This window comes from Kogia breviceps, chromosome 7, assembly GCF_026419965.1.
Source record: "Kogia breviceps isolate mKogBre1 chromosome 7, mKogBre1 haplotype 1, whole genome shotgun sequence".
In the NCBI taxonomy this organism is placed as follows: Eukaryota; Metazoa; Chordata; class Mammalia; order Artiodactyla; family Physeteridae; genus Kogia; species Kogia breviceps.
The window spans coordinates 76,368,518-76,395,692 of record NC_081316.1 but is presented as its reverse complement, the minus strand read 5'-3'; the positions used below and the strand labels follow the sequence as shown (position 1 = coordinate 76,395,692).

The following is a 27,175-nucleotide window of genomic DNA, read 5'->3' as shown; positions in this document are numbered from 1 at the left end:
CTCAAATTTGAACGACCACAGTGGCCGTGAGCTGCCCTCCCTTCTCACGCTTCCCCGTGTGTTCTTCACTAGGGAGATCTTTTTAAACCGCATCACAACCTGGTTTAACTGCCTTCCCTGCCCTTCTCCATGCACCTTTGCATCCGTGAACTCAGCATAAATGTCAATCACTCAGGGAAGTCTTCTGTGATCCTCAGGACTGGACTAGGATCTCCTCCCATCTTTCCACAGGCCCCTAGCTGTCCCGACCCTGTCACAGCTTTGATTACACTAGATATCAAACCTTGCATGTCTGGATAATGGCTTATTTTACTTGGGGTCCAGCATAGCCAGAACAGGCATCAGCACACAGCAAGCAAGAATGATGGACAAATGCCTGAAAAGATGGACTCATAGTTTGGGGTGATGGGCCCATTCATAGTAGGTTCTATCCTACAGTCAGAGGTTTGGGGGAACGTGCCCCTTATTAGGGCTGACCATGGCACCTCACATACCAAGGCCCTGGGCAGAGACATAACTTCTGGTCACTTCCCTTTGGTGAGGCTCAAGTGATGGGGTCATGGCAGGAACCCCCAGCCCCACCTGCTAAACTCAGTTGCCCCCAGGAAATTTGGGTGTTGACAGAGGCAATGGGTGGGCCCGTGTCTGACAGCGTCTGCATGTATGAGTGCCTATGTCACCGGGGTGTGTACACGTGCAAGTGTACGTGTGTGAACACGCAGCCCTTGTCTGTTGCCTGTGTGTCTGGACTGTGTTTGCGTGTGTGTGAGTGCCCCCCTCAGGGCCTTGCAGCAACTCCTTCCCAACCCAGCCCAGCCCCACCGAGCCCATACCCTCCACAACACCTCCACCCTCTGCCTCCCTCCTGCCTCTCCCTGGGCCATCCCCCATGCAGCATCCCTGCCAGGGCTCCGGTGCCCTACACACACCTCTGTAATTTCGTGTATCACGGCAGTTCATCTGTATGATGCTGTATTAGTTTTCTGTTGATGCTGTAACAAATTACCACAGACTTAGTGGCTTAAAACAGCAGATTTATTATCTTACAGTTCTGGAGGTCAGAAGTCCAAAATGGGTCTCATTGGGCTAAAATGAAGGTGTCAGCAGGGCTGTGTTCTTTTGTGGAGGCTTTGCCAGCTTCCAGAGGCTGCCCACATTCCTTCGCTCATGGCCCCTTCCGTCTTCAAAGTCAGCGATGGCTGACTGAGTCTCTCTCTTATCACATCACTCTGACGCTAGCTTCTGCCCCCCTCTTCTGCTTATAAGGACCCTTGTGATGACATTGAGCCCATCTGGGGTAGACTCTCGAGGTCAGCTGATTAATAGCCTTAATTCCATCTGCAACCTTAATTCTTCTTTGCCACATCAGGTAGCCTCTTCACAAGCTCTGGGGATGTGGACGCAGACGTCTTTGGGGGCGGTGCAGGGACGACATTATTCTGCATATCACAGATGGTCTGTCCCTTCTTTCACTTGTGAGCTCTTTGGACCTGTGCTGTGTCTTACACATCTGCAGATACCTCAGGAGCAGAACAGTGCCCAGCCTGCACTAGGTGTTTATTATATATTTGTTGGATTAATCTGATTCAGCCAACAATTTGTGGAGAACCCATTTTGTGTTGGGTAAGTTTACATATATCATCACAGTTTTTGTTCCCATTTTATAGGTGAGGAAATTGAGGCTCAGAGAAGTTAGGAACCACCCAAGGCCAAAGAGTAAGTGACAGAGCAGAAGCTCAGTGGACGTTGACCTCAGGTAGACAAGGCTGACACCTTTGTTCCTTTGAGTCTGGAGCTCCAAGAGAGACAAGCCCCTAGACCTTTGGTGGTGGCCATGGAAATGCACCTCTCAGGTTTCAGACTGGCCCCCGCTGCAGTGTTCTGACACCCGTCACCATTTGCTCTCAGGTCCCTGGATTGCCCTGCCAGGCAGTCTTGGCATGAGGTCTCCCCCACTGGCCTTGTTGCTTTCTCAGATCTGAACCACAGCCTAAGACTCTTCCGCTCCACCTTCTGTCCTCCCATCTCTCCTCCGTAGGGGTCGAACCTGCATGAGTCTGATGTCCCTCCCAGCTGCCCCCCACTCCCTGCCCACCTTCCCTCACAGGTGTTGCCCCTAGAAATCTCTTGCACATAGAATCCCGTCTTGCTGTCTACTCCTTTAAGGATCAGAACTGACATAAATGGTCTGAGGAAGCAGTGTAAGAAGAGGACCTGAGACTGTCTCACTCGGAGGGGAGGGGAGGAGGATGCCATCCTGGTCGGTGGGTGCCCCAGACGGTCCCTAGAGCAGGTAGTAGCTCAAATGCTAAATATTTCACTGGTGAGGACTTGGGAAAATTTCCTAGAGGAGAAGAATTCTGTGGCAGGGGTGATAATTCGGGCCTTTGAAAAATAAGGGGGGAACAGTGCCTTCTAAAGATGAGCTGGTTACTGCTCGCTTGTCCTGATGGCCCACAGAGGGAGGAGGAAGGGCAGTGGGCCGCTAAGAAGCAGCCGGCGGGTGAGGCTGAGAGCAGGGAGCCCGGGGTGTGTGTGTGTGTGTGTGTGTGTGCGTGCGTGCGTGCGTGCGTGCGTGCGTGCGTGCAGGGAGCCCGGGGTGTGTGTGTGCGCCTAAAAAAGGGCCCTTACCCCTGCAGTGGGGGCCAGGTACAGCTGAGTGGCAGGTGAAGACAAGTAGAGTTGCAGAGCTCCAGATGAGTCTGAGCCCTCAGCCAAGGTAGTTGTGTGAGGACCGGGCCCAGCTGGGGAAATCTGGAACCCTGAGACCTGAGCTGAAGGCATCTGCATGGCACCCCTGAGGTCACTGGTGCTGCATCTTCCCTGACCCTCTGGGCTGGCAGGCGTGACCCACCCTTCCTCATGAGAACTGCCACCCCTGCTGCACTGAAAGATGCCACAGAGGCCTCGCCCCTGCAACAGTGCCCTCCCAGGAGTTGCCCCTGCTTCCTCTCCTGTCTGCCAAGGACAATGATGAGTGTTGAATTCCAGAATAATCTGGCTGGGGACGTGCTGGACCTGATAAGGGGGAAAGAGACTATCTCGTGGAAGAAAAGGAACTATCGTGGATACTGGCAGGAGGAGGGGGCTGCTCCTGGGATTGGATTTTGAGAGTGCTCGATTAAGGCAGCTGGAGCATAAGACCGGATAAGCAAGATTCCATTGACGTGAGGACACTTTGTTGAGACACAAGATTTAATACCCTAGCTAGGATGCCAGGGGATGGAGCAGACTCTTTTAGAGGTCTGGAAAAAGCAGAGGCCGGCACTCAACGAAATGGAAATACCCAAGTTCCCCTGGCAGATGGTAGAGAAGAAATTTATGACAGCTGAGGAAAATGGGCCCCTGGAATGATGTATTACGTATGGCCAGTAGTGACGGGCAAGGCAGAGGGCTGACAAGGGGGCTTGCCCTACAGAAAGCTGTAGGGATGGTGAACAGAGCATCGTGTCCCTAGGGGCAAGACGGACGGGCAGCCAGTAGGCTCTACTCAATATCAACAGCCAGGAAAGCAGACAGGCATGGAGGAGCAGGAGGCAGGGGCAATAGCAAGTCATGGTCCCTTGCTGAGTTCCCAGACCTGAGCCAGTTTTCAGATATGGAACCCATTGACTGAAGAGGTGGCCAAGTCTCTAGGAGGAAGGACCCTGCAAAACTGCAACCAGTATGTATCATGGGGATTCCTTCAGTTTTTCCCCAAAGGTCTATGGCCATTTGTTTGGGTGACTGTTCACTAGAGAAAGGGGAGCAGTAGACAGAGTTTGACTTGACATTGACACCTGGAGACTCAAAGCATCATCACAGGCCCTTTTTCAGAGCGGGGCCTATGGAGGTCAGGTAGCAAGTGGAATCCTGGCTACAGTTTGGCTTGCAGTGGGCTCACTGGGTCCACAACCCACCCGGCAGTCCCTTGTACTCCAGTGTTTAGAATTCAGGTGCTCTGATAGTAGGGGTAGCCCCACATTGGGTGCCTGGCCCAGTGGGTAGGAGCTCTCATAGTAGAGAAGGCCAAGTGGAAACTTCTGAAACTGCCTTCTCACTCCCTCGCCCTGCTCAAGGTCGTAAATAAAAAGTATCATCTCATCCCAGGGGTTATGGCAGAAACGAATGCCACCATTAACCACTTAAAGGACAAATGGGTGGTGGTCCTACCATGTCTCATTTAATTCACCAGTCCGACTTCTGCAGAAATCGACAGATCCAGGAGGAAGACTGCAGACTGTCTCAGGCTTAACCAAGTGATAGCCCTGTTTGCAGCTGCTGTGTCAGATGTGGAATCATTGCTAGAGCAGATTAATAAGGCCTTAGGTATGTGGTTTGCGGTCATTTGGCAAATGTGTTCTTTTCCACTCCAGTATGAAAAGAGGATCAGGAACAGCTCACATTCACATGTGATGAACAACAATATTCATTTACAGTTTTGCCTCAGGGCTACCCTTGTCATAATATAATCCCTTTGTGATAATATGCCCTTTGTCATAATATAATCCCCAGAGATCAGGGCCATGTGAGTACCACAGTGATCCATTACATCAGTGACACCATGGTGATGAGACAGGATGAGCAAGAGGTGCCTCTGTGCCGGAGGCCTGGCGAGACCACATGCAGTTCAGAGTGTGGCATCTAAACCTACGAAGACTCAAGGACCTGCCACTTCAGTGAAGTTTGTAAGGGGTTCAGTGGCCAGGGGTATGCCAGGATATCCCCTCTCAAGTAAAAGAAATTGCTACATCTGGTGAAGACAGCATGGTGCCTGGTACCCCTGTTTGGGGTTTGAGACAGCATATTACTCTTGGTGACATGGAAGGCTGCTGGCTGTAGGTGGATCCCATAAAAGGAAGAGGCACTGCAGAAGGTCCAGGCTGCAGCGCAAGCAGTCCTGACATTTGGGTCATATAATTTGGCAGACTCTCTGGTGTTGGAAGTGTCAGCAGTGGGAAAGGGAAAAGATGTAGTATGAAGCTTGTGGGAAGTCCCAGTGGGAGAATCCCAGGGCAGGCCCCTGGGATTCTACAGCAACGCTATGCGATCGGCAACAGAGGATCACACACCTTTTGAGAAACAGTTTCTGGCACGTTACTAGGCTCTGGTTCCTAAGCTTTGGAACATTTGACCGGGGCACACCATGTGGGTCATCTGAAACGGCCCATTCTGAGTTGGGGTCTGTTGGATGCATCAATTCGGAGTCAGATGGGCCTGGCAGTAGACTGTTCATGAGATGGAAATGCTCCCTCTGGGGGTTGAGCCTGAGCAGGGCCAGAGGGCACCAGTAAACCACATGAGGACATAGCCAGTGCCTGTCCCCTGGCTGGTAACTATGGCCACGTGGAGGGTCCTGTACAACCAGCTGAAAGAGGAGGAAAACGCCTGAGCCTGGTTTATGGATGGGTTGATGTGGTACATGGGTACAAGCTGAAGGTGGACAGCGGCTGCGTGACAGAGGTGTAAAGGGAAATGCAAAATATTCCCGCTGGGTAGAGCTGTGAGCAGAGGACTTGGTCATGTAGTTCGTGTACAAAAAGTGGCCCAAGGTAGTGAGAAGACGCACACACTCGTGGGCAATGGCCAAATGGCCTGTTTGATCGGGGGCCTGGAAGGAAAAGGATGGGAAAACTGGGGACAAGGAGATGTGGGGTAGAGACAAGTAGATGGACCTACAGCAGAAAACATGCAGATTTTAGTGCACGTGTTAATGCCCATTAGAAAGCACCCAACACGTGAGGGCAGTGAATTTAAGCAAGTAAACAAAATGACCTGGACGGTTGACGCTAGCTGGTCCTTATCATTGGCTACGTAGAACCAGCACGATGAGCATGAGTGGAGTGGCCACAACGGCAGAGGCAGGAGCCATGCAAAGGCTAACATGGGCCCCAAAGCACAGACTCCCACATACCAAGGCCATTCTAGGCACTGCCGCCCCTCGGTGTCCAGCCCGCCGGCAGCAGAGACCTATGCTGAGCCCTCAGGTGGCACTGTTCCCCCTGGGGCAAGTCAGCTACATCAGGCCCTTTCCATCCTAGAAAGGGCCAGTGGTTCATCTTCACAGGGATAGAGAGCTCTTCTGGGTTTCCCTTTCCTGACCACAGAGCCTCAGTTAGCACCACCGCCCAGAGACTTACGGAAGGCCGGGTCCAAAGGTGGTGAATTCCACTCGGCTTAGCATTTGGCCAGGGACACGGCACAGGTCCTCTTGCCCTATAGTTCATGGCTGCCACCAGGGCGCTTAGAACTCCCGTGTCCAGGAACCAGCAGGGGTCCTTGACCCTGATCAGCAGAATGCGGGGCTGCCTCTACACGATGGGGGCAGGAAGGAAGGTGTGTGCTGGGTGACCCTCTAGCTGCCTCCAAGTAATCCCCACTGTAACTGAGAAAGGACCCGTGCAGCAGCCCTGACCTGAGACGGGTCTAATTGCCAAGTATTCAGGTCCCTCCTCCCCCATCGAAGGCTTTGGTCACATCACCAGGCAAAGCTGAGGTTGTTGAGAGTGGGGGAGGGAGAGCACGAGATCAACTCCATGACGGGGTAGTAGTTAGCCGTCCGACTCCCCTCTTTCTCTCCTCTGAGTCTCCCTTAGGAGGAGAGGCCCAAGGGAAACAGGGAGGAACTGCTCTCTGAACCTGGCCGCAAGGGGTGGACTGCAGCCACCGTGAGACTTTCCCCGGGCCTCTGACTGCAGGGCCTGTGCGTGACTGTCTGCCCCAGCTGTGCTTTCTGGAATCTACTACTGTGCTTGCTTCTCTGGCTGCTGCCTGCTGATGACTAAGCAGGACAGGGCTCCCAGGCAGGCCCGCCCTTGGGAGGTGTGGGGTTCCTCTGACGATTCCCGAGGACTCCTCACCTGTCTCGCCAGGATTCCTTAGAACTGCTCCACAGTCTAAGTCTCCCACCCAACTTTTCCTCCTCCCTCCCTTCCCTTTGTCTTTCACAAGGCTGCACCCAGGTCTCCTGGCCCTCCCAGCCTCCCCCCCGGCTTTCCTTCCCATTCCGGGCCTGCTTCTCAGAGGACTGGGGCTAACACACCTGTCACCCCAAGCAGGGTTCTGGACCAGCAGCCTCAGCGTCACCTGGGAGCTTATTAGACATACGGAATGTCAAGCCCCCTCTCAAACCTACTGAATCAGAATCTTTATTTTAACGAGGTGATTCATACACGCACTATAATTTAAGAATTGTTGATTTATAGATATAGATGATTTGGTCTTGTTCAGCAAATCCTTTAAATCTCAGTTTGGAATCTCAGTCGTTGCAAAGGTGAACTGCTGGAATCACAAAATCACAGATCTGGGTCCTTCATTTTATAGGTCAAAGCCTGCAGAGCTAAGGCGAAGGTTCAGTGTCATACAGTGAACTAGAACAGAGCCAGCAGCCAGGTCTCTCGCCTCCCAGCTCTTCCCACTTTGGCTCTGCTGTGAGCAGGCCACTTGCTCTAAATCTGCATTGCCTAGCGTGGTAGCACTGGAATGTGGCTAGTTGTGGTATAATAAAAAACAAATTTTTTGGGGGGGGGTCTTTGTCCTGGGTTTGCGGTACAGAGTTGCTAAAACATTTAGAATTTCCTGAGTGAAAGGAGTTGCTTTGTTATTCATAATGAGTCCCTTTGACCACACGTGTGTTTATGTGACTGCAGTGACTCAGCCTGGGGCCCCTAGATAGCTTCAGGACGAGGACTGGTTACCAGAAGGAACAACGCGTGAATAGTGTGGGAAGCTACAGCCTCTAGCGGGGCTGGAGAGTGGGTTATGAAAACATCCTGAACCGGATCCAGAGAGCTTCCCAGTTGGCGACCACGCGGAAGTGCTGGGAGGGCGGCACGCCCACACCCAGAGAGGGCATGGAGGCACCACATCACTCCCTGCTCCCGGGCCTTGCCCCACACATCGCCTCCACGCGGCTGTTGTTTCCTTTACGCCAAACCAGTAAACAGAAGCAAAGTATTCTCCTGAGTTCTGTGTGTTCTTCATGGCCCCTGGAATGATGTATTACGTATGGCCAGTAGTGACGGGCAAGGCAGAGGGCTGACAAGGGGGCTTGCCCTACAGAAAGCTGTAGGGATGGTGAACAGAGCATCGTGTCCCTAGGGGCAAGACGGACGGGCAGCCAGTAGGCTCTACTTAATATCAACAGCCAGGAAAGCTGGCTTGCAACTGGCCTCTGAAGGGGGGCAGCCTTACGGGACCGAGCCCTTAACTGTGGGGTCTGTGCTGACTCTGGGGAGGATGTATCAGAACTGGAGGTGCTGCTGGACACCCTGCTGGTGTGGGAGGACTGGAGAATGGAGTGGGAAAATGACACGCATTTCATAAGAGAAGTGGTGTCGGAAAAAAGAGAACACAGTGGTCCAAACTGAGATGCGCTGTAAGTGCAAAATACACACTGGATTTTGAGGACTCGGTATGAACGAAGACTATAAAATATTTCATTAATAATTTTTTGCATTGATTACATGTTGAAATAGTGTTTTTGATAGATTATGGTAAATAAGATAAAATGTTATAAAATTAACTTCATCTATTTCTTTTTTTAAAACAGTTTTACTTATTTATTTATTTGGTTGCACCGGGTCTTAGTTGTGGCAGACAGGCTCCTTAGTTGTTGCATGGGAACTCTTAGTTGTGGCATGGGAACTCTTAGTCGTGGAGTGTGGGATCTAGTTCCCTGACCAGGGATGGAACCCGGGCCCCCTTCATTGGAAGCACCGAGTCTTATTCACTGCGCCACCAGGGAAGTCCCTCTATTTCTTTTTACTTTTTAAAAAAGATACACAAGTGGCTTGCATTATGTATCTATTTGGCAGTGCTGCTCCAAGCCCTATCTCTTCATCAGCACTGCTTTATTTTTGGCTTATTTCATAGCTCTGGTTGCCATAGCTAAGGGCATTTCCTGGTTATCAGCCTAAAATCTTGAGATTATTCAGAAATTCTTTATGAGATAATGGGGTTACTTAACAACTCTTAAAAGAACTCCTAGTGAAATATCTATAAGTGTCAGTTTTCACTGAGAAGCAAACCAGCCAAACCATTAACATTTAACGCTCTGGCTCTGGAGTGAGGCCACTGGGCGGAGGGTTTGGGAGGTAAGAATAAAGAACCTGGGCTGAAGGTTTTGGGGAGTGGGACTTGCGCTCATGTGCTCCCTCCGGTCTGCATCTTTCAAGAGCCCGGAGTAGAAAGGCTTTGTCACAGGAGCCGCGGGGGCAGGGGCCCCAGGCCCCAGGCTTTCTTCCTTGGAACCTAGCGCCCTTCTCCCCGGCACAGCTAAGACGGGAGTAATGCAGGCCATCCTGACCTTGTGCTCAGCTCCCAGTCCCAGTTATTTCCCTCCTTACTGTGTGTCGGGGACTCAGTAGGACAGAATGGCAGGTCCCACTGCCAGCCATTAAGAAGAGAGGCCTGGGGCTAATGAAGGACTGAGGGCCCTGGCCTGGGTCACACGAGCCCTCTAGACTGAGGAAATCTGAAGGCTCAAGAGGGGGATGCCACTGTCTCACTCTGGGGGTCCCCCTCAGGGAGGGCTCCTGGATGTCAAGACTTAGAGGTTCAGCCCTGAGGAGAACCTGCATTCTGATGGCTCCATTCGAGGTGTAGTTAGAGTCCCCAAGGTAAACTCCAAGGGCTTATCTAGAGGGAGTGTTGTCCAGAACTGAAAGCACTGATCCTTCATCTGTGCTGTTTAACTATTTCCTGAAGCAGAAAAACCTCCTTCCAAACTAGAGTTAAATTTCTCCTGCCTAAAGTTCTCACAAATTGCCATGTGCCACAGTTGGTGAAACTGCAAGTGGGAAGAGGTAAAGGCCTTAACCAATTTCACACAGCTCACTGGCGGCTCAGGGTGGGAGTGGTGGCCTCAGGTCTCTTACCTAAACTCTGCAGCAGTGCGTCCAGAACCCAGAAGCTCAGGCCCGCCTGTCCAGTGTCTCTGGTTACTTCCTGAGCAAAGGGCAGTGATGACATTAAGAGAACCAAGGCAAGAAATGGGTTATGCTGCATTTTACCCTTGAACTTTTCGCCCCACGTATGAATCATAAATGTTGCCTTCTGAGTGCTAAGCAATGCACAGTGAACTTTATTTCAGTAAATGAGGGATGCTTTTTCTTAAGAAATAAATTTAATTCAAGGTGGTTAGTGAATGCAAGGCATGTAGCGCCTTCATGAAAGTTACAAGAATCCAGTTACAAAAGAAGCACTGTGTAAAGTCTCAAATAGCTGAGGGTACAACGGGCTCCATATTTTACAGAGTACAAAAAATTATTTCATATACAAAGAAAAATACAAATAATGTGCAAAAACCATTTTCACAGGTGGCAATTTATAAAATGAAAATGATAGAAAAATCCTTCATTCTTATCATCCCCCAATTTCTTATATATTAACACAATTCTATTTTCTAGTGTGTAGATAATTTTAAATTTGAAAATCTGACTTATTTTTAATCTACAAAGTGGCTTTTTAAAAAGGGAACCATTTCACTACTGAAATTTTATGAATGAATTAGTTAATTTTATATTAAATTATAAGCAGACTATCTGAAAAACAAGGATATAAGAACTCATATATACATATTTTTGAAATATTAGTTTGGTATTTAACATATTAACATTTCAAAACAAATGTAATGATCTAGCTACCTACGACTCCAGCCAACGGCAGCGGCCGTTGCAGAAAAGCTGTTTCTGTGCGCCGTAAGAAACAGCATTCCTGGTGTCTTAAGCTGAACAAAGGCAGGCTATCAAAAGTAAAGAAAACCTAAAGACCAAACAAGTCCCTACTGTTCACGTGCAGAGGTGCCGTTTGGGTATCCAGTCATGCCACAGTGCGACCTCGGTTTACACAGCCCTTGTCATAGGGGTCGTGTGGTCATAAACAGCTGGCTTCTGTCTCTCAAACATCTCCACTTTATTAGTTCAGTGCAAGTGTCTGTTTTGTGAGTTAGTGCATTCAGCTTTTTGCATGTTATTTTGTGTAAGAAGCTGTCAGGGAGCAGAAGAATACATGGGAACACAAAGTCCTGCATCCTCAGGACACCTTTGGCCTAGAAAGTTCCGTGCTTTGGAAGCAGTATTTTCCTGCATTGGCCCGGTGATTACTGCATCATTCTCTGGACAATCTTTTTCCATCAGGATAATCTTGTGTGCCCCCCTTTGCCTGCCACCGAGCACTGATGGTCTTGCTGTGAACCCCAATGGTCGAGCAGGTATCACGGAAGCACCTTTGACAGCACCAGAGAACTGAGCATCTCTAAGGTCAGGCAGTAAGAATTGGAGCCTTTGATGGGAAATCTATTCTATGCAGAATGGAAGATAGTCTTGGAGGATTTTGATTTTTGCTTGTCAGAAAACTCTCCAAGGATATTAGGACCTTGGAGAACAAAAAGGATCTATCTTTCATGAAGAAGGACCCAGCTAGGTGGTAGCCACTTTGCCTAGAGGATGGATGACGGTTGGCTCAGGAAGCATATTCTTCTGATCCCTAACCATGAAGACCCTGTTAGAACAACCTAGTGCAAGATACAGGGAGGGCCTAGGGCTCTTGACCAGACCTGTGTAACACATCCACTCAGGCTAAGCAGACTTAGCAACTGCTAAAAGAGGGGAATGGGTAAGTCTGGGTAGGAGAACCTTAGGCTCTAGGATGACTCATCAGAACCAGCAGGAAGCTGTCAGCTTCTCAAGGACTCACACACTTTTTTCCTATCTGGCAGCACAAGCCCCTCCTCCCTCTTCTGTTTGGGTTGACCGTGGGCATCAGGCGTCAGAGATACAGCTCTGGATCCTGTCCATCCACTGCTGGGCACTCTGTCCGTCCTGGGCACAGAAGTTATACACACGTTTGCTGGTCTTGAGCTATAAAATCAAATGAAGAGAACCAGAGATGAAGGGCAGGGCTAGTCTGTGGCTTTGGGCAAGCGTGTCAATAAACATTGTGACCTTCCCTTTCTGTGCTGCCCCAGCACCTATGTTATTTTCTCTGCCTCCCACTCTCATACTGTCATTGCCTTTAGAGTCATCATACTTTCCTTGCCCCCAAAGTCAAGGGGGATGTCAACAGAAGGGCCTGGCAGAGAAGAGAGACACACTAGAAAAGCCTGACTTTGCATCTTCCCGGGCCTTCCTTGACTGAGGAAGAGGGTCAGGAATGGCTGGAGTCTCTGGCCCCGTCCATGCACTGCACCAATGCAGCACAGGCACCAGGAAGGCCGAGCTTCATCCACACCATGATGGGGTTGGCTTTCATGTCCCCTTTCCATCCCCTTCTCTAAGTCTTCAGTTGGGGCCACACTGGCAGCCCAGAGTCAGGGAAATGGCTTCATAGCCTGAGCAGGGCCCTAGAGTATGACCTGTGTTCCATATGAAGTCCTGCTTGGCTCTGGGGATTAGATAAGTCCCCTATCATGTGGCCCATAAAATGCCCCAAGGCCCACCTAAGGACTGCTGAAGATGTTAGGGCAGACAGTCATCATGTGTGACTAAGGATGTTTTTTTGTGGATGATCAAGCATGAAGACCAATGGATACAAAGGGAAGTAATATCTGTTCTCGACAGTAAGGGGTGAGTGAATAACTAACAATATTTAACAAGGAGTTCATCTGCTTCCACGTGTAGTTGGATACCTTTTAAAGGAGTCTTTTGTGCAAAGCGATGTGCAGCCTTTCTGAGACATGTGGACAGCAGGGAGAGGTCAGGTTTGGGGATGAAGGGTGATGGGTTCAAGCTCTGTAGCAATTCCCACAGCCGGGGTGGGTCTGTGACCCATGTGCAGTTACCACCAATTGCTCTGAGGCCCCATGATTCTTGGAGGTGGATGGATTGTAAGGGATCATGTGCAAACAGACCCAGGAAAAGACAAGATCGACTTACATCAAAGAAAGCTTTGTCACTCGTGTGCTTTGGGGCTCCCATGCTGGGGCCAGCAGGGATGACCATTTCTACTTCAGCCAGATCAATGTGGCCTTTACAGCTTGTGTCCTCACCCGAGTCATAGTATCGCAGCTGGAACCAAAAAGATACATGGGGTATAAGAGACACAGAAAGGGAAGACAGCATGGCTTTTCAAAATGTATTTGAATACTTTCCCACATCTTGCTAAACTATGCCTGGAAGAACAGACAAGAAATTAAAAACGCTGGTTGCTTCTAGGAAGAGGAATTAGACAGCTGGGAGAAAGGCGGAAAAAGATATATTTTTTGAAATTTGAACAAATAAATGTATTACACATAGAAAAAGTCAACTGACAACTGTAAAAAAATATGTAACATATAAAACAGGGTTAATGTTTAGAATATATACCAAATTCCTAGAATTGAGAAGAAAAAGATAAACAATCTAATAGAAAAATGGTCAAAGGACTTCAACAGGCAAGTCACAGAAGAAATGTGAGTGACCTATCAACATCTGAGAAGATGAACAACCTAACTGATCAAAGAAAAGTAAATGAAATCAATGAGATTTCACTTTTCACTTAGATTAAGAAATATTAAAATGGCTGACAATATTCAGGTTGAATGGAAGGCACTACATATTCTCAAACACTGTTAGTGGGGATATAATTAGTCAGAAGCCTTTTAGAGGACAATTTGGCAATATAAACTAAAATTTAAAATGTTTATATACCTATTGATACACCTTTCCCACCTCTAGAAATTTATCCTACAGAAACACTCCCACAAGCATGCAAAGACACACCTATAAAGAGGTTTCCTTCAGCACTGCCTTTATTAGCTAACAATTGAAAAGATATCTGTCAATAGGGTACTGGTTAATTATATGATGGTACATCAATAATATGGAATTCTATACAACATTTCAAAAATGATAAGATCTATTATGAACTGGTAGGAAAATATGTTCAAGCTATCTTATATTTAAAAAGCAAGTTTCCGGGCTTCCCCGGTGGCGCAGTGGTTGAGAGTCCGCCTGCCGATGCAGGGGACACGGGTTCGTGCCCCGGTCCGGGAAGATCCCACGTGCCGCGGAGCGGCTGGGCCCGTGAGCCATGGCCGCTGAGCCGGCGCGTCCGGAGCCTGTGCTCCGCAACGGGAGAGGCCACAACAGTGAGAGGCCCGCATACCGTAAAAAGCAAGTTTCCAGATAGCATGTAGATATAAAATGACTTTTGAAAAACAATAGCTCAACATTTGGTTGAGTGGTTACTGTGTGTAAGGACTGGACATCACTCTAACTAAATTAGTCTGGACTTCACTCTCTATAATCTACATGGCAGGAATGTGTTTGGCGCCTCCGTCTCTGTGGTTCTGGCCTCAGACTTTTCTCTGCCTCTCCCTTCAGGCATAGTATGAGTAGGACTAAACAGAAAAACCATATACCTTTCGTGTTAAAGAAATCTAAAAGACTGGCAAGAATGCAAATATAATTTGGTGTAATTGTAAATTATAGAAAAATTATGACATTCTCCTGTTATATTTAGTGACTTAATGGAACTTTTCTACACAGTGTAGGCTCTATGGTTTCAGAGACAATGTTGTTTAAAGTCCAGCCCCCTAAAAAGGGCTTCCATTGCATATCTGTAAAAACTTCTCTATATTCTTCCACAAAGATTCTGTGTAACCTTTATGAAACTCCTTGAGTAGAGGGAAAGGGGGTCCCCATGCAAAGTATTCATCTGTCAGGAGTCATCTAGATGCAGGTCCAACAAAAGCACTGTACTGGTGTAACAGTCCGTATCTTTCTGAACGGACTCCATGTTGGACATAAATGCATTGAGAAGCTGCTCAAGACTGACTGGTCAGGTCCAAGGTAGAGTGAGGTCTGTGGTCATTACGTGAGAGGCCATGCAACTCTCACTACTGAAGGGTGCAGAAGGGCTGGGTTCCACCCCAACCAAGATCACTGGAGCAAAGATTCTGACACTCAGGATCGTGCAGGGTGCTACAGCCACAGCAAAGAACCTAGCAGTGGGGAAAAGGCTTCCCAGCGTGGTCTGGGAGGTCCAGTCTAGTACTTGCCCACTGTGGATTTCAGGCTTGGGTGGGCACAACCCCTTCTGCCTATTTCAGGGCTCCCTCCATCCTCTGTTGCTGTCACCTTTGAGGGATAATGATGCCTTCTTTAGTACCAAGTACAGTGATGGGCACAGATAAAGTGTTCAATAAATGTCTGTTGAATAAGTGAAAACCCTCGATTTTGAATGGATGCGTTATGCTGCAAAGGTGAAGGTAATCTGTATTCTGGGGAGTATCCATAGGCACGGGTTCTGTATGTGCATGTGGTATGCAACAAGCTGAAAACCTCAGGTCCTCTCTTGGCCTGGGTTTTTTTTTTTTTTTTTTTTTTTTTTTTTTTTTTTTTGTGGTATGCGGGCCTCTCACTGCTGTGGCCTCTCCCGCTGCGGGGCACAGGCTCCGGACGCGCAGGCCCAGCGGCCATGGCCCACGGGCCCAGCCGCTCCGCGGCATGTGGGACCTTCCCGGACCGGGGCACGAACCCGTAGCCCCTGCATCGGCAGGCGGACTCTCAACCACTGCGCCACCAGGGAAGCCCTTGGCCTGGGTTTTAAGAGCAGGCAGCAGGAGATAACATGAGCATTCAAAAGCAGAGTTCTATTGCTCTTAACGCTCTGGGCTCGGCAGTCACCGCCTCTGCCTGCACACACCGCACTCTCTCAGAAGGCTGCTGCGCTCAGGCTCAGGACTACTGCCCCTCACTGGGTCCATGGAGGAGCCTCAGGCAGCATATGAGAGGCCTTAGGAAAGCACTCAGTACATGAAGGCTGTGCCTTTCTGCTGGGAGTCACACAGCAGCCGGGGACTGAGCCTAGCCTAGGGAGAAGTGATTTCTACAGGCTGTGATGGTATTTATTACCTGATGTTTTGTTACATCCAAAACGAACCAGCGGGGCTTCCAACCTTTCAGCAAAGCCCCTCTTTTGTAGAGCGTTCCCTCAAAGGACCTAGAAATAAAGATGATATAGCAGTTAATTTGATTTTTCATTTAAAAAGCGCTGTAAAGGGGATATCTGTTGTTTTTGTTGGTCAAGCCTCTATTTCCCCCAGATGATCCAAAAAAGATCAATCAGAGCTCCCCCTAGAATTTTTCTATGAGACCTTTGGGGAAAGGCTGCCTCTTTCTGCTGGAATTACCAAACTTGTGAGGTTTGGAGCTCTCAGTAGCCATTTCTTATACCATGTTGGGGTAGATGCAGCCCATAGGAGAAAGCAGAGCTGGCAAACAACAGAAGCCTGAAGATGCTGTGTGAGAAACTGGCACTTTGGCCTTCCCGATTTATGTGAGTAAATTCCTTTCTGCTTGAGCGAGTGTGTGCTGGGTTTCTGAAGTTTGCCCCTGAAAAAGGGCTCACTAACACATATTCCCTCAAGAGATCTGGCAGACATGAGACAATAGCAATCAGGACCCGCCACAAATAACTACAACCTCTTGGCATTATTTTAGTTGTAATTTTGACTTTTTCTCTTCCAAGAACCATCTAACGCATTAAAACAGAAACAAAGGATTAAAGCGGATCCATTTTAAGTTTACAGAAGGCGGCACGGCACAGGCCTAGCTTATTAAAGGGCCTGCGGTGTGGCCGAGGGCAGGGTGGGGAGAGCCTTTTCAGTACACCCGGCAGGGCTCAGCAACGTCAACCTGTTTTCATCATTCTTGGACGTGTACTGGCTGTACAGCGTGGCTGCTCTCCGGTCCACTCCGTTGGATGGGGAGATGCTGGCGTTCTGTTCCTCCCCCATGCTGCTGTCTGGGAGATGCAACAGAGACCTCTTCTGATAGGAAGGGAGGTTGGTAGACACAATTCCTGGGGAGCCCAAAGGGTGTCTCTGGGGCTGAAAAAGACAGAACAGGAGCTAGGAAAGCTGTCCAAAGACTTTAAGCAACTGATCCGATAATTTCACTTCTAAAAATTTACCTCAAGGAAAAAACTGGACCATATGTATGTATGTATATGTCAAATATATATAAAAAGATGTTTATCCTGGAGTTTTTTAGGAAACTAGCAGAAAACTAGAAACCACCTAAATGTCTATCATTATGGAACTGCTTTAAAAAAAAAGGTATTTCCATACAATGGACTTCTAGACAGCCATTAAAAATGATGCTGATTTACATACAGTTACAAACTGCAGGCCATGTATGCCACATATTAAGTAAAAAAAAAAAATGCAGGTTTTTAAAACTGCATGTATAGTAAATCCCTTTTATATGTGTGTTTAGAATTATAAAACAAGTTTGATGGCATAGTGGTTTATTTCTAGGTTATACATTTTGGGTGATTTCTGTCTATTTCATAACTTTCTGTTTATTGTCTTATTTAAAGGAATACACATATATCTCACTTTCATAATCAGAAAAAAAATTAAGAAACTATTTTATTCTTCTGAGAAAAAAAGCAGTAAGAGATCACCTACCTGTGGCCTGTCTGATAACAGCTCTTGAGTTGCCATCTGAAGGCAAGAGAAGGCACCCCAAGGACCCCTTCTTACCACATTGGAGGCTTTCTTCTATACTCCCTTCTCCTTGACTCCTCTGTGACATCTGACCCTGCCGACCTCTCCTTTCCTGAAGTGCTCTTCAGAACACTCATCTGTCCTAACTTCCCTTCTGTTGCACTTGGAGTCAAATCTGATGTGGGTTTGACTGGTGGCCACCCCACATATCAGCTGTGTGATCTGAGCCTGTCCCAGCGTGCCTGCGCTGAGGCACCACGCCCTCGCTGTGGGTTAGCAGAATGCAAAGGGTGGACGGTGCTCAGCACAGCCCTTCCCCATCCTACAGGTGAAGGGGCTGTGAAAAGCAGAAAACAGAGTATTTGGTTTTAAAATATTTTTACGATAAATGTTTCTTAATTCAGAAACAAAAAGGGGCTGTGAACAACAGAAAGCAGCATATTTTGCTCACTTAAAACATTTCATTTTCTCTGATTATTTCTCTGGCGCAAACAGGGTCTTGGCATTCCCCTTCTCCCTCACGTGGTAGAATATCAGCTGAAACCACAGAGGCGCTGAGATAGAAAAGAACCCAGTAATTTCCCTGGACACGGGGGCCCTGGAATATAAGTATTATGTCACTGTGGTAAAGCGAGACACTCAGGAAGTACCCAGTCATCTGGAGCTTTCTGCCCTGGACCCTCAGGGCATGACCCTCCCTTTGGCCATAAACCTCCTGAATTACCTGTGGCAGAGGCCCCACCTGACCTAGCGCCCTCCAGAAGCTCAGAAATAGCTCTTCAAAGGGCTTTGCCAACTCACACGGTCTGCTCTGGGCTCTTCTTTAAGGTCCACAGTTACCCGTTCCCATAGCTGCTGCCACTTCTCAGCTGTTTGGTTCAATTTATGCTCCAGTCTTTCAATTTCCTGCAAAGTAATTAAAAGGAGTCTTCTGACAGATAAGTATTTCATAGAAATCAGGCTGTTCCCCAGAGCCACACCCCCTCCGTATTAGATGAACAGCATGGCCAGAAGGCAGTGAAAACCCATGGTAAGCATGGCGCCTCAGAAGTCTCCCAAGCCAGGAATACAGAGGTGGGAGCTCTAGCTGGTGTGATGCGTTGTGGCAAAGATGATTTATTAGGATCTGTAACCGGGCTTTTTTGTACAGATGGCTTAAATAGACAGATGAAATAAATATCCCAAACACCTTCACCCTTGGCCAGCCCATAGGACATCCGATGGCCACAGCAAAAGGTCAAACACTGGGCCGGTGTCCAAACTGTAATAGCTGAGGTATATGAGAAGTCTGTCCTTGACAGAGGAACCCCTCAACTCTGATGACTCAAACCAGATGTAGAAAGAATGAACCAATAAATGCCCAAGGAATGGAGTTTCCTTTAGACAGGGAAGCTGGAGAGCAGAGCAGCAGCCTTTGTGACAGTGTTTTCACTGAAGCGTGTTCCTCCTGGTCAGTAAACTGGACAGAGAAGACTCTTCCGGAACTGTTTGGCCCATATCTGGGCTCAAACCCTTTCCTCAGGACTGCTGTTCTCATCAGGGTAGCTACTGCCAGGATGGCTTCACTCCAGAATATTCCTTGTAGAAGATGGTTGGCAGTGCTCCCATCAGGCCATCAGCTACCCACACTTCTGACCAGAGGAAGTAAGGCACCCACAAAAGCCATAACCCAGGCCTGACTCAGGCTGCTTGGCCAGCTAAAACAGCTGCAAGGCTGCAAATTGCTCCATTTGCTTGAATGCTTCCTTCTAACGCTGAAAAGCTCACTTTTACTGAGACTCTTTGCCAGTACCGGAGTCTGGTTCCCCACTGATCCATGGGAGCAAATCTGGTGTCCTCATACTCCTGTGGTGCTAGCTATAACGTTAACCCAAAGTAAGGAGAGCTATGTCCAGGAGCTGGTGAACCAGTCTTAGCTAAGCTCAGTTCCTGAGGCCTCATGTGCCTCCAGGTCCCCTGGTGCCCTAGGAGTGTGTCTACACACAGCTGACTTACACTGACAAGGCTGGTGAGAGCATCGGGCTGAGCACAGCTGACATCATCATAGCACGGCCACACTGTTCTCCTCTGGCTCTGGGGCCCAGCTCCTCTGGCCAGTTCAGAGTCTTCGGAGGGGAACTGCTTAGGGGTCAGCATTGTCCAGTCATATGAAGGCCCTGTGGAAAGGGTCTCCTCTACATAGTAATCCCACTTCTTGAGGCTGGAAACGTTTACATTGGGCTTCAGGGCCTGTATAAAGAAAATTCTGAAATATAGTTTCATCTTGAACCCAAAGTGCCCCAAGCTTACTGGCAGGCCAGCCTCTAACATTGTAGGGTCCAGGGAAAAAGTATGAATAGAGGTTCAAATACCATATATCTATATATTTAAACATTATACATCAATAAAACTATTAGATAAAATATGTTCTATGCTCCTACCTTGACAAATATAACTTCCTAATGACCTAGAAGGCCAGGCTCCAATTGAGAATTCTTGGACTTCTGGGAATTCTACACCAGGAAATGGTGGCACTGGGAAAGCTGGTCCCAGCTCCCAGTTCTTAGCCTAAAGCCCTCCTCCTCTTGACCCAGCTCTGTCCTATATTCTGAGGGTCTCTTATGAACATGTGTACATACCCCAGCCCATGCAGCTAAACTCTTGTCTACTCCCTGTCCAAACAGCTACTCCTTAGCTGCCCTTTTGGCTTAGGGATACATTCACTGGCTTGGGGAAGTGGTATGGTGAGTAACTTGAATTTGGGCAAGGAATCTTGAAGTGCCAGAGCATGGTCTAGATGAAGGAGAGGCATCCAAGTGTGTACCCTTGGTTTCTCATACACCTCACCTCATGAGAAGGGTACATCTGGAGAAAGGCCAGGGTGAGGTCCTACTGCATGGGGTCCAGGGCCAGGCCTTTTCTTTCCCCTGAGTAAGGTAGGTGGTCTACTCCACTGCAGAGCCTATTTCATGCAGACATGCATGGCAGAGGATGGCCGTCCCTGAGAGGTCATCCTTCTTGGGCTGGGCTACAAACATCCCTGCTTCTCATAGGGGTTCTTCCATGGCTTTGGTACAAACGGACTTAGGGAAATCTTTTCTGCTTACACGACCTGCTAAGGTTTCAAGTTTTGTTTGTTCTTTCTTCCCAGGGAAAGTTGACTTGCTCTGACTTTCTTGAAGTTATCCTTTCTATGTTTGGGGGGCCAGCTCCTAATTTTTGTGGTCAGGAATTTGGTATCAGTCTCCATTCCATCATAACCTAAACCCATAGTGTATCAACTTTTAAATAGCTTCTGGTATGAAACTTAGTCGAATGTTTATAAAACACTTAAACAGCTTATATATGCTCAAAAAGTAAGGAAAACTTTAACACAAAATATTCCAAAAATGAAACATAAATGCTTTCTTTCTGTACCTCTGTTTCCACTGGTGAATATAAATAATTAAAGAAAATGGGACTCCTCTTGTGCATTCTATCGATACACTCCCAAATACAAATTCCTCTTTTGGCATGCTTGTCTCCTTTATCATCAAATAAAGTTCCTGTAAATCCCCCCACCAAAAAAAAAAAAAAATCAGCAAAACAAAAGTCAAATAAATCAACAGTTTGCCTAAAAATATGATGTATGTAGCAGATGAAAAATGGAATATTTCACATGGCTCTAGAAACAGCAGTGCACGTGCAGAAGCCTTGGAAAATGACTGCAAAGCTAAAGATAGGAATGGACTTCATAGCTATATGGAGACAAATCCAAATGGAAGGAAAACCTGGGATAAAGTTTTCCCAAGCATTTAGCAGGACAGCATGACTCCCTTCCAGTCGACATCCGTGTCTATATCTAGATTCATAGAGGTCCATGCCAGGAGACATTCTACACATTTTTCAAGAGAAAATGGAAGGAAAATGATTTGATGAAACCCAGTTAAAAACATTTTATGTTTCTTTTTTATTTGTTGGATGTTTATTATGAAGCTATTTAAAGTGTTTTCTTTGGTAGTTTATATATACCACAAATCATGGTCATGGAGACTTTGGATGTCAGAAGGATATGGTTCGTATCCTTGGATGAGTTAAACACAAAAGCTGAATTTAGGGGGGGGCACTTCAGGTACTATATTCGTACCTTTCAAACAGTCAATTTGTTACTCACATGAGCCCACTTTATTTTTAATAGAGAGGAAGATGTGTTAGGGTGAGGCAGGAGGTATTTCTTTAAAAGGCCAGGAAGGGTGCCTCTCGTAGCAGTGCTGTCTTGCTTTGAATGAAAAGATCCAGTCAAAAGTCAACAAGCATTTTATTTATCATAAAAGAAGGTCTCATGCCCAAGGCTGCACAAAATCCTATAATATGAGGGGCCCCCAAGACTAATTAATGTTTCTTCTCTACCTTTCAACTGTAGAGTGCAGAAGAGTAGTTCTCAACCCTGGCCACTCATTTAAAAAAAAGGGCTTAAAAAAATCCCAGTGCCTATAGGTCTCACCTCAGACCCATTAAATCAGAATCTCTGAGGATGGGCCCCAGACATCAGTCATTTAAAAAAGTTCTCCAAGTGACTCTAATGTCCACTGTAACCAGCTCTACTTAATGTGTTCCCAACACACGGGTGTTTAAAAAATTAAGGTTTCTGATTATCATGTGTGGAATGACAATTTTATGAGTCAACAAAGGCCTGGAAGTACAAACTGGAAAGGAAATGGTCTCATCAGTGCTGTCTCCTTTACCAAAAGAAATATCATACTAGATAATTTTAATAGCATGCACTGAAAAGCAGTTATTTCTTTGCTTTCATATTTTAAACTGAGAACATTAGTAAATATTTTCAGCCCTTAAGAGAGTCTTCTTTATGAATATTCAGGTATATATAATATACTGAAAATAGTAAATGTAATATACTGATTTTCTTTATTTACTTGTCTTCTTAACAAAAATACTCGTGTATCCATCCCCCTTTTCCCCTCCCTATAAAAACAGTAAAAGTAAGAATGTAAAAGTCCCCTTGGGGAAACGTTTTCACAGGGGCTGACTGGCTTTTGAGAATCTACTCTTTACAACTATTACTGCTATTAAAAATTATAATAACAGTGGTGATGTCTAAAATTTGTTGAGTTCTTACTTTGTGCTAGCAACTGTGCTAAGAAATTTACAAATATTTCCTAAATCATCCTGGCCCAAAGGGGTGGGTGATACTATTATCTTCATTTTAAAGATGAGGAAACTCAGAGAGGTACCTAACCTGTCCAAAGTACTTGGCTGGTAACTGGCAGTGTTGAAATTTAACTATTCTGTTTGCTCCAGAGCCCAGGGCCGTGACTGCTATACAAACTGCTCCCAGGGGCAGGCAGCTTACCTACCAGAGTGTACCAGGGATGGAAAAACTATGAGTCAAGTGTTTCTCCACAAACAGTGATACTGCTTGGAGATAATAAAATAGTAATAAGCAGATTTAACTCTTCAAAGGCACTACATGATGACCACTTGCAGCCCCTAAGAGCTAACACAGCACATAACCTCACTCATTCATGTCCATTCTACTTTCGTAGTTTGTAGAGTAAAACCTTAAAGTGGCCTTGCCATACTTGGGGGTGGTTACTTTATTAGTGTCTTTAATTAAAAACACATAAAACTAACAAGAAAGATGGAACAAGAGCATGCAAACACGTACCGTGCTCTAATCTTTCATAGTCTGAATCCAGGAGAAATGTTTTAAAGCGATTAGACACATAGTGGAAAGCCAAGAACTTTAAGTAATAGGGATTGAATTCAAACTCAGTTGGATACTGGTTGTGAACCTGAAACACACAAGGCAAAGAAAAGCATAAGAATCAAATGGAACAAAAAGTGGATGCCATGCTGACCTGAAATATGCAGGAGACCATGTGGTCACTCAGACAACTGAATCCCTACCATGAGTGGAAGTCGGAAAGGAACCAGCCTTTTGCCAGACACCATGCTAGGGGTTTTTTATAAACATAATCTCATATAATCTCCATAACAACACTGCAAGATAGGCATTATTTTTTTCCGGCTTTATTGAGATATAACTGACATATAACAATTCATAAGTTTAAGGTGTACAATGTGATGATTTAATACACATATCTATTGTGAAATGATTATCACAAGAGGGTTAGTTAACACCTCCATAACCTCATACAATTACCTGTTTTCTTTTGGTGGTGGTGAGAACATTTAAGATCTACTCTCTTAGCAACTTTCAAGTATAGAATACAGCATTTGTTAACTATAGTCACCATGGTGTACATTGGCTCTCCAGAACTTACTTCTCTTATACCTGGAAGACAAACATCTCTCCAGCCCCCAGCCCCTGGTAACCACCATTCTACTCTATTTCTATGAGTAAGGCTTTTGTAGATTCTACCTATAAGTGAGATCATACAGTATTTATCTTTCTCTGACTTATTTCACTTAGCATAATGCCTTCAGATTCCATCCACATTGCTGCAAATGGCAGGATTTCCTTTTTTCTCATGACTGAATGAATTTCTCATGTTTATATATATAACATTTTCTTTTTCCATTCATCTATAGATGGACACTTACATTATTTCCACTTCTTGGCTATCGTGAATAATGCTGCAATGAATGTGGAAGTACAGATATCTCTTTGAAATAATGATTTCATTCCCATATATCCAGAAGTGGGACTGCTGGGTCATATGGTAGTTCTATTTTTAACTTTTTTTTTTTTTTTTTTGGCGGTACGCGGGCCTCTCCCTGTTATGGCCTCTCCCGCTGTGGAGCACAGGCTCTGGACGCGCAGGCCCAGCGGCCATGGCTCATGGGCCCAGCCGCTCCGCGGCATGTGGGATCCTCCCGGACTGGGGCACGAACCCGTGATCCCTGCATCGGCAGGCAGACTCTCAACCACTGTGCCACCAGGGAAGCCCACCTCTTGTCTTTTTGATAACAGCTATTCTAACAGGTGTGAAGTGATGTCTCATTGTGGTTTTGATTTGTACTTTCCTGATGATTAGTGAGTGATGAACACTTTTTCATGTACCTTTGGCCATTTGTATGTCTTTGGAAAAATGTCTATTCAGATCCTGTGAAGATGAGAATTATTACCCTCCCCTCCCCCACTTTACAAATGAGGAAGCTGAAGATGAGCAAGATTAAATAATTTACCCAAGGTCATTCACAGCAACTAGTGAGCCCACATTTGAACCCTGGCTTGCTAGGCTCCTCGGTCTGTGCCCCATTCACTACTTTATACTGTGCTAGATACTTGATATGCAAATTATCATAAGTTGTGGTTCTTGCTTTCTAGGCATTTGTGGTGTAAGAGTGTGTAATACCATAAGAAAAATTATACTTATAGAAGTTTGGCAGTGACAGGGATGAGAAGAGAAGGTGGTGGTTTGGGGGGACAGCAAGAGACGTTTTCCTGACAAAAGAAATGTGTGACTGTCTGAGGGCAATGTAGAAGGAGCCAAAAGGGAGAGAATAAACTGTGGAGAAAGAGCTGATAATTAAGAGAGTAAGGCCCTGGGAAAGCAAGAATGAATGAGGCTAAGGATCCAGAAACAGGGAACAGCCTTAAAAATGAGGAGGGAGGGCTTCCCTGGTGGCGCAGTGGTTGAGAATTTGCCTGCCGATGCAGGGGACACGGGTTCGTGCCCCTGTACGGGAAGATCCCACGTGCCGCGGAGTGGCTGGGCCCGTGAGCCATGGCCACGGAGTCTGTGCGTCCGGAGCCTGTGCTCCGCAATGGGAGAGGCCACAACAGTGAGAGGCCCGCGTATCACAAAAAAAAAAAAAAAAAAAAAAAAAAAAGGAGGGACAGAAGAGTAGATAAAAAGGAAGGTATGTTCAAGTGCCAAGGGAAGGGGGAGGAGCTTACGCCTTTTAACATTAATTTTCCATCAGTAACTTAGTGAGGTCACTCACTGGGAGAGGAATAAGGATGAGGGAATGACATGGGAGGGTGGGAGCAAGGCCGAGTCCGGAACGGTCACTGAGCTCTAGTGTGCTTTAGGCAACCTGTTCGCAGACTCCATGGAGCCATCTCATGTTGGCAGAAGATAGGCTGATGACCTTGTGACGCTCTCCAGTCCACCCAGCAATCTCACCTTTGGATTGCTCACTCTCTCATGACCAATTAGAGAATTTTACTTGGTTGAGATAAGTTCCAATCATACTTGTGTTTACTTAAAAGCTGTTTCAAATGAATACTGCAGGCAGGCTGTCTAAAAGCCAGCTTTCCTCTCCATGTTTTAATTTGGCAATGTAGACCAACACTTGGTCAGCCAAACGGAGCAGACATGTGTGCAGTATGTTGATACCCAACAGATCAGTGGGAATTTAAAGTCATGATCTGGATATCAGTGATTTTATCAATGTTTATCATCTGATTAGAAACCTAGTTTTCTGTGATGATTAAAGGTTTTTTTTCCTATAACATTTTTTCTGGCTTTTACACTGAACTAAAATTTTAGATCATAAGTAATACAACATAAAATGGATGTTAAGAAGATGTATTGAAACAGAGTTTGACTCTTAAGCAATGGGCTTGTATACTGTGGACCTGCTTTCTTGACCTGAGCCACTGCCCTTCCAGTTGGTTTTGGTCTCCCCAGGACAGGAATGCTTTCCCTGAGACAACTGGGACGTGGCTCTGAATAGCGAGGTTGTGTGCCATATTCTAGGTTTTAGAACTTAAACTCTTTAGCCTGGGTTCCTGGCTCAGAATCAGTAGCACCACCTCAAGGGGCTGGTGCGCACATGATGGAGGGGGGTGACCTGGATTGTGGGTGGTGGGACAGAAGAAGGAGACAGGTCCCAGAGGATAGAACTTGGTTCTCTACCAAGCTGAGAATCTCAGGGAGGAGAATCTGCAATGTGCTTGGGCAGGGTGAGCTCCAAGAACGACTTTGCCCCAACAGCCCTTGGAATAAACCTTGGTAATCACAGGCCACACCCTTGGCTCACTGTGTCCAGGGGAAGAAGAGTTCAGGGCTATTTCCACTGACCCAGTCCATGACAGTTCTAAAAACTCTTTTAAAACTTATTAAACAACGCTCCAGAATAACAAAACATTTCTCTCAATGACTGTTCTCCATAAAACCCACTTGCCTCACACATAACTGTATCTTTCCTTGATTATTCTGATATTTAATATGCTTAGGAATATAATTTTAATGACCCACTTCTGAGGTAAAGTAGAATGGAAATGATAATGAATACGACCTTAAGTTGAACTTACAGGCATTTCAGGGACATCAGATGCTAGGACTAGAAGCAAAACTCCTCTACAAGTGGAAAAATGCTTTCATAGCCCACTGTACTGAGTGACTGGCCTCACCACAAACCCTGCACTCCACAATTACGTTAGCAAAGCTAGACACTTCTCCAAGGCTGCTGGCACCAGCCTTGCTTGAATTGGAATTGGTGCTTAGAAAACATTAAGGTGTGAGAGCTTGGGGGCAGCAGTGTCTGCATCTGTGTGCCACAATGGCACCTGCAGTTGCTAACTGCTTGGGGAAAAAAAAGTCTGTCCCTATACTGGAGTTAGTTATCAGGTCTGTTGGAAGTGGAAGAGAAGATGCTGAACAATTTTTTTTTTTTTTTTTTAACTGTGTAGCAACAGTTTAAGCAAAAAGCATATGAAAATTAGTTCAATGAAAAAAAAAAAATCAAATTGACCTGAATCAAATGCTGGGTTGATTAATGCTTAGATAACCACATTTGGAATCTGACATTAAGAAATACAAGGGATTTTCTGAAATGTCTTTTTACCATAATAAGAAACAAAGACCTGAT

General features: G+C 46.5%; 1 protein-coding gene across 5 annotated transcripts in view; it reads right to left on the bottom strand.

Annotated features, from left to right (window-relative positions):
• Positions 1 to 10,031: 10,031 nt before the first annotated feature.
• SBF2 (SET binding factor 2) overlaps positions 10,032 to 27,175 on the bottom strand; it is a 502,981-nt gene continuing 485,837 nt past the window's right edge. For 4 of the 5 annotated variants that reach the window (XM_067038634.1, XM_059069141.2, XM_067038635.1 and 1 more), the window contains 8 exons: positions 23,058 to 23,184; positions 20,810 to 20,937; positions 19,409 to 19,642; positions 18,215 to 18,319; positions 16,599 to 16,792; positions 15,816 to 15,903; positions 12,855 to 12,986; positions 10,032 to 11,840 (listed from right to left, as the gene is read on the bottom strand). In XM_067038634.1, coding sequence (XP_066894735.1) covers positions 11,742 to 11,840; positions 12,855 to 12,986; positions 15,816 to 15,903; positions 16,599 to 16,792; positions 18,215 to 18,319; positions 19,409 to 19,642; positions 20,810 to 20,937; positions 23,058 to 23,184 — 1,107 coding nt within the window. In that variant the 3' untranslated portion in view covers positions 10,032 to 11,741. Of the gene's footprint in view, positions 11,841 to 12,854; positions 12,987 to 15,815; positions 15,904 to 16,598; positions 16,793 to 18,214; positions 18,320 to 19,408; positions 19,643 to 20,809; positions 20,938 to 21,545; positions 21,651 to 23,057; positions 23,185 to 27,175 lie in introns of those variants that run through there. The other variant, XM_067038638.1, reaches the window with a different exon arrangement.